Source organism: Haemaphysalis longicornis, unplaced genomic scaffold, assembly GCF_048455015.1.
Source record: "Haemaphysalis longicornis isolate Haplotype H1 unplaced genomic scaffold, Haemaphysalis longicornis Haplotype H1 scaffold_2, whole genome shotgun sequence".
Taxonomy (NCBI): Eukaryota; Metazoa; Arthropoda; class Arachnida; order Ixodida; family Ixodidae; genus Haemaphysalis; species Haemaphysalis longicornis.
Window position 1 is genome coordinate 290,502,983 of NW_027526295.1, and position 14,649 is coordinate 290,517,631.

The 14,649-nt window shown below is 48.4% G+C and overlaps 1 protein-coding gene across 1 annotated transcript in view; it reads left to right on the forward strand.

Annotated features, from left to right (window-relative positions):
• The first annotated feature begins 559 nt into the window (after positions 1–559).
• Positions 560–14,649, forward strand: part of LOC144168671 (uncharacterized) — a 47,938-nt gene continuing 33,848 nt past the window's right edge. The window contains exon 1 of the mRNA XM_077697612.1: positions 560–1,468. Within this exon, the coding sequence (XP_077553738.1) occupies positions 560–1,468 (909 nt within the window). The remainder of the gene's footprint in view (positions 1,469–14,649) is intronic.

Consider the following 14,649-nt stretch of genomic DNA (forward strand, 5'->3'; position numbering starts at 1 on the left):
CACTCCGAACCGGTTGGCGAACCGGTTCGTGGATAGAATTAGTCGAACCGGAACTGAACCGGAACAAAATAAATTTACCTGAACCCGAACCGTAACCGAACCCGTATTTTTTTCGGTTCGACACACTGATATATATATATATATATATATATATATATATATATATATATATATATATATATATATATATATATATATATATATATATATATATATTGATTGTAACGAGGGTAATGAACAAATGCAATAGACGCAACATGCCATCCAGACATCGGGGTATGCGCCTCACCAGCATAGCCCATATAGGATTACGCCCAATCCACACACGGGGATATGTGCCAAAGAGGTGTCAGGGAAGACGACGAACCCCAGGACGTGCATGCGCCAGAAACGCGCTTGGTGATCGCAACGCTCAGACCTGCGTTATCCATCGGCTTCTCTCCTGCAATTAAACAGCCTCAACCTGCTACCGGCGTGTCGGCTGTCTTCTTGACAAGTGGTGGAGGTCAGGAGTTTCGATCCCGCCCTGGAGCTTCGTTCCCGGACGCTACCACCCCCAATGTCCAGAGAAACCAGTCAGCCTGTGATCTGTCGCGGCTCCATGCGCGAGCGGGACCCGGCCAAGTTCAGCGGTACAGACGACAGCGACGCGGATGACTGGCTTGCTTCCTTCGAACGCGTGAGTGCGTATAATAAGTGGGACGACAATGCCAAGCTTAGCAACGTCGCCTTCTCTCTAACGAAAGTCGCGGAAACATGGTACAACAATAATGAATCCGATCTCCGGCCTTGGTCTGATCTCTGTAGTGAATTTATTAGAATTTTCGGCCGCCCTGATGTACGAAAACTTCGTGCCGAACAGTGCTTACGTGCACGCGGACAGAAGGCTGGCGAGACGTTCCCCAGCTATATCGAAGACGTCATTGACCTATGCAAATACGTTGACCCCTCCATGACGGAAGCTGACAAGGTCCGGAACATCTTAAAAGGCGTTGACGACGACGCTTTCCAGATGCTTTTGGCTAGAGACCCCAAAACCGTTGCGGATGTCGTCCGGTTGTGTCAGAGTTTTGACGACCTACGCAAGCAGCGAGCTCTGACTCGACAAGCCTGTGGTCGCGGGGAGTCCGTGGCGAGCGTGGCGGCTACGTATGACGAGGATTCCGCTCTGTTTTCCCGCATCAAAGATTTTATCCGAGAAGAGGTGGCCCGCCAAGTTTCCCTGCTCCCCTGCACCGCAGAGCCGCCTTCTCCACTGGCGCCTACACTCCGGAATATGATACGGGACCAGGTAGCTAACGCATTGCCACCAGCCGAACACACCGCACCAGTAGCTGCCCCTACGCCACTCTCCCCTCTCACCTACGCCCCTCTTACCTACGCTGGAGCGACAGCCAGGCCGCCACCACCACCTGCTCCATTCTTCCAGTCCCCAGCGCCGCAACCAGCTGTGTCGTTCCAGCCTGCGGTGCGCTTTGCGCCGACTCACGTGCCATCACGACCAATTCCAAGCCCTATCACCAGTCCTTACGACGCAAATGCGTGGCGCACACCGGACAATCGACCCATCTGTTTCGCGTGTCGGACACCCGGACATGTCGCCCGCTACTGTCGTCGTCGTGTGGTGCCGGCCGCCAACATTTTTCAAGCACCTTTTTACGCTAGCCCCCCCATCTCGTCTTATGTTCTGCCGCAAACTCCACATAATTTGCCCACCGAGACTTCTGAACAGCCGCCGTTCACCAGCCGCCGATTGTCCTCCCCACGTCGCCGCTCAGTTTCTCCCATGCGTCGCCGCCCGACCAGTGACGGGGAGGAAAACTAACAGCCGCAGTTCCTGAGGCAACAGCTGCGTCACCGTCGAACTGCACAAGCCCTCAATTTTCACCAAAAACTGTTATTGACGTAATTGTAGAAGGTGCCCTTACCGTTGCGCTAATCGATACTGTAGCCGCTGTTTCTGTTATCCATGCCCGTCTCTGCCGCTCTCTACGAAAAGTGATGACGCCGCTTTCTGGACTTTCATTACGAGCCGCCAATTCGCAACCCATTAAGCCGCTTGCTGCCTGCACTGCCCGGGTCGTCATCAAGAATATCTCGTACATCATTGAGTTCATCGTCCTGCCATCCTGCTCCCATGACGTGATCCTGGGTTGGGATTTTCTTTCAAGCCATGACGCTATTATTGACTGTGCTTGGGCTGAAGTTGAATTTTCCACTGATGTCTTAGAGGATTCCGATGATGCCCCTACTACCAAGATACTAATTGCTGAAGACACTGACGTTCCGCCAGGCTCCTCTGTCGTCGTTCCATTGTGTTGCACCACTGTCCCAGACGCAACTGTTCTCTTTACGCCCTCAGCCATATTCCTCCGTCGGAAATGTCTCCCTTTGCCCTGTGCCATTTTGACAACTCGTGATGGCGCAAGCACTATGTTAGTCACGAATCCGTCGGCGACTCCATGTTCCCTTTTTAGCGGAGAAACACTTGGGTTTATCGAGATTGTTGATGCCCGGCTAGTCGTCGACGTACCTGACCATTTGCACCATCTTCAGATTGACGGACTGAGCGTTATTTATTTATTTATTTATTTATTTTATTTATTTTCAATACTGTGAGCCCTTCCGGGCTGTTACAGGGTGGGAATACAATGCAAGGTTCACACAAACAGTGCATTCAAATTTTGCACAAAAGCGTCAACCGTATTGTTGATAGGAAATACACATGGGTTTAAGTTGTTCCACTCAACAATTGTTTTGACAATGAAGGAGTGTTTAAAGACATCCACTCTAGGCACGTAAGGCATAATGGCATAAGCATGACTAGTTCGCGGCGAAACTCTTCCAGGAGGCTTTAGGTACAAACTGGGGCTCAAGTTTAGCTTATTGTTACAAAGTTGATATAAAAATTTAAGGCGTGCAATTTTCCTACGCACAGCCAATGTGGTAAGACCAGCCCTCCCAATCATAGTGGTTACCGAGTGTGTTTTATCGTAGTCAGAAAAAATAAACCTGACCGCCATTCGCTGAATTCGTTCTAATCTATCTATTATGTATTGCTGATGTGGGTCCCAAATTATACTAGCGTACTCTAGATTTGGACGAACAAAAGCGGTGTATGCTTTAAGTTTAATATCTGGAGCAGCATCCCTTAGTTTACGTCGTAACAAACCAAGCCTGCGCTGGGCAGATCCACAAATATTTTCGACATGTTCATTCCAATTAAGGTTACTGGAGATCGTTACGCCAAGGTATTTCAGTTTCGTGGAACGCTTAATTACATTATTATTAACAGCGTATGAAAACATCAATGGAGATTTCTTATTCGTGACCGTCATACAAACAGATTTGTCAAAATTTATTTGCATATTCCATATTTCGCACCAGTTATAAATTCGACATAAAGAATCATTTAGTTGATTTTGATCGGAAGTACCTTTAACGCGACAAAACAGAAGACAATCGTCGGTAAACAACCGCACTTCAACATTAGGATGTACATCAGTTGCAATGTCATTGATATACAATAAGAACAAAATTGGACCCAAAACCGACCCCTGAGGTACACCTGATGAAACAGGAAGGAAAGAGGAGCACTCACCATCTATTTCTACAAACTGTTGTCTATTGCGCAAATAGCCCTGAATCCATTTTATAATTTGTAAGTTAATATTGTACCCATAAAGTTTTTCAATAAGCTTCGTATGGCTGACCCTGTCAAACGCCTTTGATAAATCAAGAGCGATGACATCAACTTGTTCACGACAATTAAGTGCCTCTGCAAAACTGTGTATTGTTTCAAATAATTGCGTGACCGTTGATAGGCGCCTCCGAAAACCATGTTGCTTGCTGTAAAAAATATTGTTGTTTTCAATGTACTCTACTAGTTGCTTACAAATAATATGCTCCATAATTTTACAGGCTGTACAAGTTATTGATATAGGACGGTAGTTTCCAATGTGCAACCTTTCTCCTGCCTTAAAAACAGGTACAATCCTCGCTAATAGCCATTGATCTGGTAATGCACCACTTATTAGGGATACGGAAAAAATCTTAACCAGGAAGCATGCAATCCATTCACAGTATCGCCTTAAATATTCGTTTGGTATTTTGTCAGGGCCTGGAGACTTTTTTACGTCAAGTTTTAGCAGCATGTCGACTATACCTTCTTTTGAGAAAAAAGTGCTTACATCGCTATGGTTTTGAAATTCAAAATCTACTGCAGTACTCTCATCTTTTTGGCTGAATACAGAGACAAAAAAATTGTTAAATTCTTGGGCAATTTCGGAGGAATTGTTGCACACGGCGTTATTTGCAACTACTCCATTTATTGAAGGCTTTGATCGGGCAAGGTATCGCCAAAATGTTTGAGGGGATGTTTTAAGGTATTCAGTCAGTGTTGTGGTGAAAAAGCGTGTTTTGGACGCTCTTAATGCCTGTCGAACTTGAGTGCTCAGTACGGCTATTCGCTGAGAATTTTTAGGCTTCCGTTGCCGCGCACGACGTAGCTGGCGCTTTAAATGTATTATTTCACGGGAGACCCAAGGATTGTCTTTATGTATACGCTTGGCTTTTTTGGCACAAACCTAGATAGTGAAATATGTACTACATCGGTAAAATAATTCCATAGTTTGTCTCCGTCATTATCGTTTGGCATACGGTCTAAAGCCAATTCTAAATAGTCTAGGACAGACGTATCGTCGGCTCGGTTAAAATTATAAACGTGAACTATCCGGTTCTTAGCTAAAGGTTTGTTAATTTTGAGAGTGGCGACAACAATCTTGTGATCCGAGATTCCGTCATTCACTTCTATACTATGTTCAAAGGTACTCTCAGATAGGAATAGAAGGTCTAGAAGGGCGCTGGAATTTCCTTGAATTCGCGTAGGTTTATCTACCACCTGAACCAAACCATATTTTACCATCATTTCTAACATAAGTGCAGCATGTGGCCTGTCCAACGATCCAGGAATTCGTGCGTCCCAATTTACTCCCGGTAAATTAAAATCCCCTACCAAAATAACTTTACTTCTGTCTTTAGTTATTTGTGCTAAATGGTTGTCAATGTCCTCAAAAAACTTAATAAGGCTTCCCGGTGGTCTATAAATCACGCCGATTACCAACGCGAAGTGGTGGAAAAATAACTTACACCATACGCTTTCATGGGTATCAATTGACGGCAATACTTCGTGTCTAAGTGATTTCTTAACTAACAGTGCAACGCCGCCACCCCTCGATGCCCTATCTGTACGGAGCACGTTGTATGCGCCTGGGAAAAGTTCATCAACCGTAATATCCGCGTGCAGCCAAGATTCAGTTCTTGCTATTATATGGGGGTCATGTTGTAGCGATAGACATTCAAGTTCTTCCGCCTTGTTAACAATGCTTCGTGCATTTACATTTATCAGTCTAAGCTCATGCGCCTTTCCTTGTCAGTCTTGGCCGCCGGGGCTGGCTGCAACACTGTTGCCGCCGGGGCTGGCTACAACATTGCTGTGAATCCTTACCCTGCAGTTAGACTGCGCGTCCCATGTGTAGGGAATCTCGTTGATAAAAAGCTTGTCGTGAACAAGTTTGACCTTGGATCCTTCATTTTTATCGCTTTGAGCCGATTGCCACAGCAACTTTCTTTTTTGAAGCGTGTCGTACGAGTAATCGTCAGCGATACTTATCTTTGTACCTTTCAGTTTCTCGCACTTCTTGAAGATAGCTATTTTTTCATTATAATCGTACAGCCGTAAAATAATGGGTCGTTCACGGTCATCTCTTTTTTTACCAAGTCTGTGAATTCTTTCGACCGACGACGGTTTAGCACCAAGCAGTTTATGGAATATGTTCGTGATAACTTTATTTTCTAAGTCTTCTCGGGTTTCTTTAACACTTTCCTTTACACCAAACGCGATAAGATTGTTTCGCCGGGCTCTGTCTTCCATATCGCTTATTTTTTGCTGCTGACGCCGGACAGTAGATTCGAGATCTCTAACAGAAGCTTCAAGACTGGCCAACTTTGCACCTTGCTCGGCAAATATATCGAGTTTTCCTTCAATCTGCGTCAGTCAAGCTTCCAGTAGCGTTTGTTTCTGCAAGATTTGCTCAAGCATTTCTTCAATTGAGGGGCCGGGGTTACTTTCGATATCCCCAGCCAAAAGAAGTTCTAGTTATGACCACAGCGCATGCAAAGCATCGCAACACTTCACTGGGAGCGGCAGCACGACAAGGCACAGGCAGTTCGAACAGTACTGCGAAACATAAGAATAATAACGAACCTGCAAAGCAATCCAAACGTGTCTGAGCGACATTGTCGGTGCGGTGCTGCCGCTCCCACTGGAGGCGTTCAGGTACGGGCTCTGGTTTATATACTCGGTGACAGTCGATGACGTGATCCGGCGTGGAAGTTCCCATTGGCTCATCCAGTGAAAGTCAGCGTCCCCCGCTCGAAGCCACGAAGAATCAAGCAGAAGTGGACTGTCGTTGCCGGTTGATGCGGGTCTGGTGATTAGTGGCAGCATCTGCAAAGCAATCCAAACGTGTCTGCGCGACATTGTCAGTGCGGTGCTGCCGCTCCCACTGAGCGTTAGTTCCGGCGTACCAGAAGAATTGCCATCTGCTGCTTTCCACCAGTGCATGGACGCAGACCTGGACGCAACCCAACGAGCACGACTTGCTGCATTGCTTCGGAAGTTCTGTTCGTCGTTTGATCACGCGCAAAGCTCACTGGGTCGCACGTCCGTTGTCACGCACTCCATTGATACTGGTTCGCACGCCCCGCTTCGACAGCGCCCATTTCGTGTGTCACCGACTGAGCGCCAAACCATTGAAGACAACGTGACGGATATGCTTAAGCGAGGTGTCATTCGCCCTTCCAAGAGTCCATGGGCTTCGCCTGTGGTACTTGTTCGAAAGAAAGACGGCTCCATTAGGTTCTGCGTAGATTATCGACGCTTGAACACCATTACACGCAAAGACGTCTACCCGCTCCCTCGCATCGATGATGCGCTTGATTGTTTGCAGGGAGCCGAATTTTTCTCATCCCTCGACTTACGATCCGGGTACTGGCAGGTCCCAATGGCGGAGGCTGATCGCGCAAAGCGGCTGATTCGCGGCTGATTCGTCACCCCTGATGGCCTCTACGAATTTAACGTTATGCCATTCGGGCTATGCAATGCCCCTGCCACGTTCGAAAGAATGATGGACAGTCTTTTGCGCGGCCTAAAATGGAAGACGTGCCTTTGTTACTTGGACGATGTAGTCGTTTTCGCTCCAGATTTTGAGACGCACCTGGTTCGCCTAGAGCAAATTTTAACGTGCATCGCCGCGGCTGGACTGCAGCTCAATCTGAAGAAGTGTCACTTTGCCGCGCGCAAACTGACCCTCCTGGGTCATGTTGTTTGCAAGGAGGGCGTTCGTCCGGACGAGACCAAGCTTCGTGCCGTCGCGGAGTTCCCGAAACCGACCACCCTACAGGCACTTAGGAGCTTTATCGGGCTGTGTTCGTATTTTCGGCGGTTTATTCGCAACTTTGCGTCCATCATTTCACCACTAACAAAGCTTCTCAGCAGCGACAACGGCATTTTGGCTTGGTCAGCGTCCTGTGACGAGGCGTTTGCGACACTCCGTCGTCTGCACACATCGCCGCCCATACTTCGACATTTTGCCCGTCTGCTCCAACAGAAGTCCACACAGATGCTAGTGGTATTGGTCTTGGTGCCGTGCTCGCGCAGCGAAAATCTGACTTTGCGGAGCACGTCGTTGCATACGCGAGCCGGACGCTGACAAAGGCTGAGTCCAGCTACTCATTCACTGAAAAAGAGTGTTTGGCCATAATATGGACATTGGGAAAGTTTCGACCATACTTGTATGGCCGCCGATTTGATGTCGTCACCGACCACCACGCACTGTGCTGGCTGGCCTTCCTCAGAGATCCTTGTGGTCGCCTTGGTCGATGGGCTCTTCGGCTCCAAGAGTACGATATTAACGTCGTCTACCGTTCAGGCCGGAAGCACTCAGACGCGGATGCCCTCTCGCGCTTTCCGCTACCGGCTGACGTGTCTCACCTCGCCACTACCGACTGCAGCTTGTCGTCTCTCAGTGCTACTGACATGTGCGCTGAGCAGCGGAAGGACCCATGGATAGCTTCCATGATCAGCTTCCTCTCCGGTGCGTCAACTGCCCGTGTATCAAGGGTCCTGCGACGGCAAGCTTCTCACTTTCAACTGCGCGACGAGCTGCTTTACCGCCGAAATTATTTCTCGGACGGTCGCAAGTGGCTTCTGGTTATTCCACGCCATTTTCGCGCAGATATATGCGCTTCATGTCATGACGACCCGAGCTGCGCCCATGCTGGCGTCATCAAGACATACGAGCGACTCCGCCTCCGTTATTATTGGCGTGGAATGTACAACTTCGTACAGAAGTACGTTCGCTCGTGCCCGGAATGCCAACGCCGTAAGTCGCCACCTGCTCGCTCGACGGCGCCACTGCAACCACTACCCTGCCCGGGAAAACCCTTTGACCGCGTTGGGATCGATTTATACGGGCCACTGCCTCCTACAGCTTCCGGTAACAGATGGATAATTGTTGCCGTTGACCACCTGACAAGGTATGCTGAAACTGCTGCACTGCCCGCATCCACGGCTCGTGACGTCGCCACTTTTCTACTAGATCATTTTATACTTCGGCACGGGGCGCCTCGGGAGCTCCTGAGCGATCGAGGGAGGGTCTTCTTATCGGAAGTCGTGAAAGCGCTACTCGTCGAATGTCACGTGGTTCATCGGACAAGCTCATCATACCACCCACAGACGAATGGGCTCACGGAACGATTCAACCGCACCCTGGGCGATATGCTTTCAATGTATTTGTCATCTGACCACTCCAATTGGGACCTCGTGCTCCCATTTATAACGTACGCCTACAACACGGCCACACAGGCGACGACGGGATTTTCCCCGTTTTTCTTGCTTTACGGACGTGAGCCGACATGCGCCCTGGATACCATACTCCCTTACAACCGCGATGCCACAGAATACACACCGGTTTCACAAATGGCACAGCATGCCGAAGAATGTCGACAACTAGCCCGTTCTTTTACAACTGCTGACCAACAGCGCCAGAAGCATCGTCGTGACGTCTGTACCGGTCCTAAGACGTTTGATCCTGGTTCGCATTTGTGGCTTTGGGTGCCCTGCCCAACACCCGGTCTCTCCCAAAAATTGGTGGCCAAATATCATGGTCCATACAAGGTCATTGCCCGCACTTCGCCAGTGAACTACCTTGTTGAGCCCGTTACTCCGTCCTCGGATCTTCGCCGCCGTGGCCGTTAAACAGTCCACGTTGACAGGCTCAAGCCTTACTACGACCCGCTCGTGTCGACATCACCCTAAGTCGCCAGGTTGGCTCCTTTTGCACCGGGGGCGATTGTAACGAGGGTAATGAACAAATGCAATAGACGCAACATGCCATCCAGACATCGGGGTATGCGCCTCACCAGCATAGCCCATCTAGGATTACGCCCAATCCACACACGGGGATATGTGCCAAAGAGGTGTCAGGGAAGACGACGAACCCCAGGACGTGCATGCGCCAGAAACGCGCTTGGTGATCGCAACGCTCAGACCTGCGTTATCCATCGGCTTCTCTCCTGCAAATAAACAGCCTCAACCGGCTACCGGCGTGTCGGCTGTCTTCTTGACAATATATATATATATATATATATATATATATATATATATATATATATATATATATATTCCTGTAGAAGACTTGTCTCGAAGAGTCGACACGTCGAAATAAACCCTCCGCTGTTGCTGTTACCGAGGTTTCTTACTTTGTGTTGTCTATATATATATATATATATATCAGTGTACACCGCCTTCATTTTGCGATTTACAATGAATGTTTCATCAAAGCCATGGCTACTTCTTTCGAACATATTTGTTATTGTAATGGTTCTCTCAGTATTGTTTGTGTACATAGTCTATGGAGGTGCCTAAAATGCATAAACTAGAGAATACGAACCGTGGCCTCCATAGAAATGCACATATAATAATACCACGAAGGCAAACGTACTTCGTAGAAGCCGATTGTTTTGTAGGCACGAGCCAACCTATAGCGAAATGGAAACCAACGGCAAGAGGTCATGCCACAAAGGCATTTTTCGTCAAAAATAAACGGCAGTTTTATGCGTCACATCCGCGAAGTATTGCCTTCAGATTTATTGAAGTAACATTTTTATGACCAACCCAGACCTAGCATATAGGCTAGACCCGAGCCTACTCCAGTTGCCTGTGCAAACGGTTGTACGTGTCAGCGAATGGAATGTACAGATTATTGCGAACAGCCGAACCTTCATAAAAATAAACTAAAACAAAGCCAGCTTTGCCGTGTGGCTACCGGACGTACCGCACCATAGACGGGATGGCCAATATTTGCCCATGCCGCAATACGATCTGTTTGCTTTCCATTATTGCCGCGCGTAGGCGCGCATCCTGTGTCGGTTGCTCCGCGACACAATGCAAATGGAAACGAACCTCGGGCGACTGTGCATTCATTTCGTCTGAGGCAGAATTTCGTCAACTGCAATATTGCCTCGACTTTCGTATGAATGTTTAGATGGTACATATCATCGCTCCGAGCGAACGAGTCGGAAAAGCAGTGAGGGCTAGGGGTGCGGAGAAGCGGATGGCGGGTACTTTCACGGTCTCTGGCTGGTCGGCAACAGAGAGACTTGCAATACTGCGTGGCAGGGACGGTAGCAAGAGAAGCGCGTGTGCGTACCTCACGGAGGGGACACTACCTAGCGCAAACAAGGGAGGAACATGAAGAAAGTTGATTTCTAGGTGGCTGGCTTCCTTGTTGCTTTTATATAAACAAGCGCCAGAAATACATATATGAAGATCAATCAGAACTTTCGTTGTTCAAAGGATAGCTTTGTTCTAACAACAATGATGGATATTTTAACGCAAACGTTAAATAATTTGTCTCGATAATGTCACAAAACAGGCGCAGTAGTGACGGTTAACGAGCCACTTGCTCGTCCATATCTTGTTACGCCACAAGGATCTATTTCTGCTCTTAGCGGTAGCGAGCCAAAGTCACAGTCAAGAAACATGACTGCGCCAATATTGGGTTTCCCCTAGATCCGTTTGATCGCACATCCTTGATGCTAAAGTAAAATAACGAACAGGTAACCTTGTTTCAAGGTAAACTTTCAAGCGATACCACATCACGCGGAACCAGATACAAACCCAGGAAACACCTGGTAGCGTCAATCTGACCTTTAAAGGGACACAGAAGAGAATTTGTCAAGCTCGCGTTTTTGCTTGCGCTGCGTAGACTGGCTCAATTTAACACACTTTTATTCGCTTATCCGGTTGATAAGTCGATAATTATTTTATAAAGCCCGAAAGAAGAAAAGCTGCCAGGGGCAGTCCGCGGCGGCCGTACCAACGCTGTGGTGTCGGGAGGAGGTGCACCGTGATTGGACGATGTCCAAGCTAGGCATTCAAATAAGTTTCAGTTGCGGTTGTGTAAAACAGGAGGCTTGACATCCGACGTTATCATTGGGTGGTGTTGCGATGCTGTTACGCAACCCGTAATCTGCGCTCGCGTGAACCACCAAAAACCTGCTGTCGGTCTTCCCTAATCGACTTTCCATGACCCGGTGTGTCCACAGTGGCGAACTATGCTGCTACTTGACAACAGCCCTTTCGGCGACCTCGTGGCCCCTCAAGTGTCAACCGGCCAGCGGCGGTGCTGAAAATAGCATTGCTTGGTGCCCCGCACTGCAAGCTTCGGTGGCGTGCCTGCGCATCATTGTCGTGCACTTTTTGTGGCGTGTTTGTCGACCTGGAGACGTCTTCAACAAGCCACCCGAGGAATATTACGACAGAGGAATGCAAGACGTCTTCTCGGTAGTAAAACATCGCCAGGACAAAAGGGGCTCCGACCCAGGGCGGGAGCAACCTAACGCTCACCTGCGCAAGAGAGGAGCGGGTCTCGTGCGCGTGCGTGTGCGCGTGCGCGTGCGTGTGTGTGCGTGCGTGTGCGTGCGTGTGCGTGTGTGTGCGTGTGTGTGCGTGTGTGCGCGTGTGTGCGCGTGTGTGTGTGTGTGTGTGCGTGCGTGCGTGCGTGTGTGTGTGCGTGTGTGTGTGTGCGTGTGTGTGTGTGTGTGTGTGTGTGTGTGTGTGTGTGTGTGTGTGTGGGTGTGCGCGCGCGCGCGCGCATCATATCAGTACCATAAAAACATCATCAATATCATCATCATCAGTATCATCAGTACATCAGTATCAGTACCACTATCAGTACCATAAAAACGCGAACGGTCAACCAAGTTTTCCCCTTGCTTCTGCACACGGCGCGAACAGTACGGACAGACACAACACTGTTTTCAGAGTTCGTGAGGGGTCGGTAGTAGCATAGTAGCGGCGCACGGTGAGTCCGAGAGAAGGGAGAGAGGAGGTCTCCGCAACGGCAACCGCGTCCTTCGGAGAAGTCCATGCGTGCAGCGTCGGCCGGCACCGAAGTTAGAATCACGCCGACAGTGAGGTGCCCGCGATCCGGCCGTCCCCACGCAAGTTGCGGCTTGTTGGGATCTGTTGGCTGTCGCTCCAAGCATGAGTCAACGACAGAGAGGCGCCCATTTGGAAGGCGCAGGTAGCGGTGGCTCTAACACAAAATGGAAGAGCTCTGTACGAAGCGCTCCACAGCGGCGCGCTGAATCGTAACAAGGGACGGATTCGGAACGACATGCAATTGAAGCGGTGCCCTCTTATTCACGTCGACTCCCACCTATGCGCGCGATTCGTCGATTTGTTTCAGTATTTCACCTATTACGGCACTACTGGTGTTGTACAGCGCAATTTTTGAGTTGTCAATATATTGTGCTTATTTGGCGAAAAGAATTGCAGTTGAGTGAGTCACCAAAGCTAGTTGTCTCAAATAAAACTTTGTTGCATTTTTTTACGTATGGAACTTTAAATTCCCGACTGTCACGCCGTTGGGGTACCAGCTTTCCAGCTGCTTTAAGTTGTACCTCGTATTTTAACGCCAGCTGCCCTTATGCCGTTATCCAACTTAAAGTTTCGTAAGGAAAAATCATGAATTCCTGGGGAGGGGCCTATTCAATAATAAACGTACTTGCGGAATTTTGCTATTAAGTCTTTTCTTTCCTGTAGTTGAAAGCGGTGCCCTTCCCCGTGAGCAGAAATATCCTACTCCTCAACACCCCTGCTGCCCACCACAACGAACGTGATTCGTCCTTAGTCAAAGACCACCCTGGTATGGCCAGGTTTGCTAGACACATTGTACAGACGGCTTACAAGATCCGCCATTTTCCTTCGTGTCCTTCCAACTTGCTCTCATCGTATCTTCTAGCACATCCCGCGAACAACCTAAGCGTAATGTGTAATGTGCTATCAAAGCACTTCAATCGAACAGTGGCATCTTGTCGCCCCATCATAATCAGCCTATCCAGGTCCACCGCAGGCCGAATGCCTGTCCCAATGACCTCCAACCGCCCCTGTCCTGCACTGCTCGAGTCCACAATTTATCCCAAATTGCTTTATTTCATCCACACAACGGATTAATGGCCTTCACATTCTTCTAGACCAGTTCTTGGTATCCACTCTGTTACTCTCATTGATTGCATTGCAGTTACCCTATTTGACCACCGGATGTTGGTTCCTCTCACTACATGGCTAGCCCAAGTCCATTTCTTTTTTTTAATTTGAAGTATGATATACTATATCTCTCTGACCCAGGTAGCTTGTTTCCTGTTACTAAGTGTTACTCCTAACATTATTCGTTCCATGGCCAGTTGAGTCGACCTGAGTTTGTTTTCTAGTTGTTTGGCAATGCGCCAAGTCTCAGCTCCCTATGACATAAACAGCATTACGCACTGGTTGTAGATCTTTTTCTTTTGAGTGACAGACGTAGCTTACTTTTCCTTACCTGGGACTCATCGAAGAGCGCTCCCTAACCCATACCTAATCAGCGCCGGATTTCTCTCTCCTGGTCGGGGTCAGCACAAACCATCTGTCCGAGGTAGTTATATTACTTTACTTATTTTAGCTGCTCCTTTCCTAAGCTGAAGGACACGTTTTTGACATGATTATTTCTCGTTACATTGAATTTATTCAAATTTATTTTTAGCCACGCCGCCGGGAATTCTACTTGTAGTTCCTCAAGCATTGTTTGCAGGTGCTCTGTAGTCTCACCCAGGAAGACCGCTTCGCCCGTAAACCTCAGATGGCTCAAGTATTCGCCGTTTATCCTTAATCCTGTGTTTTTTGACTCAAGCTTTCTAAATGCCCCGTCCAGATATGCTGTGAGTAGTTTTGCCGAGACGGTACCTCCCTGTCATAATCCATTTCGGATCGGGAATTTATCACTTCAATTGTAGAGGGCTATACTACGCGTGCATTCCTTATATGTGTCCTCTAGAAATCTTATGTAGGTCTCCCCTAATCCGTCTTCTAGTCCGGATTCAGTGAGTACGGAATCAAACGCTTTCTCATAGTATATAAATTTGGCGGTTTAGTGCATTCTGCTGATGTTTCTATCACTTGAGTGACAACATGGATGTGATTCATGGTTGAATACCGTTTTCTAAACACAGCGTGGTCTCTGGGTTGTTGGAAATCCAGGCTGTCAC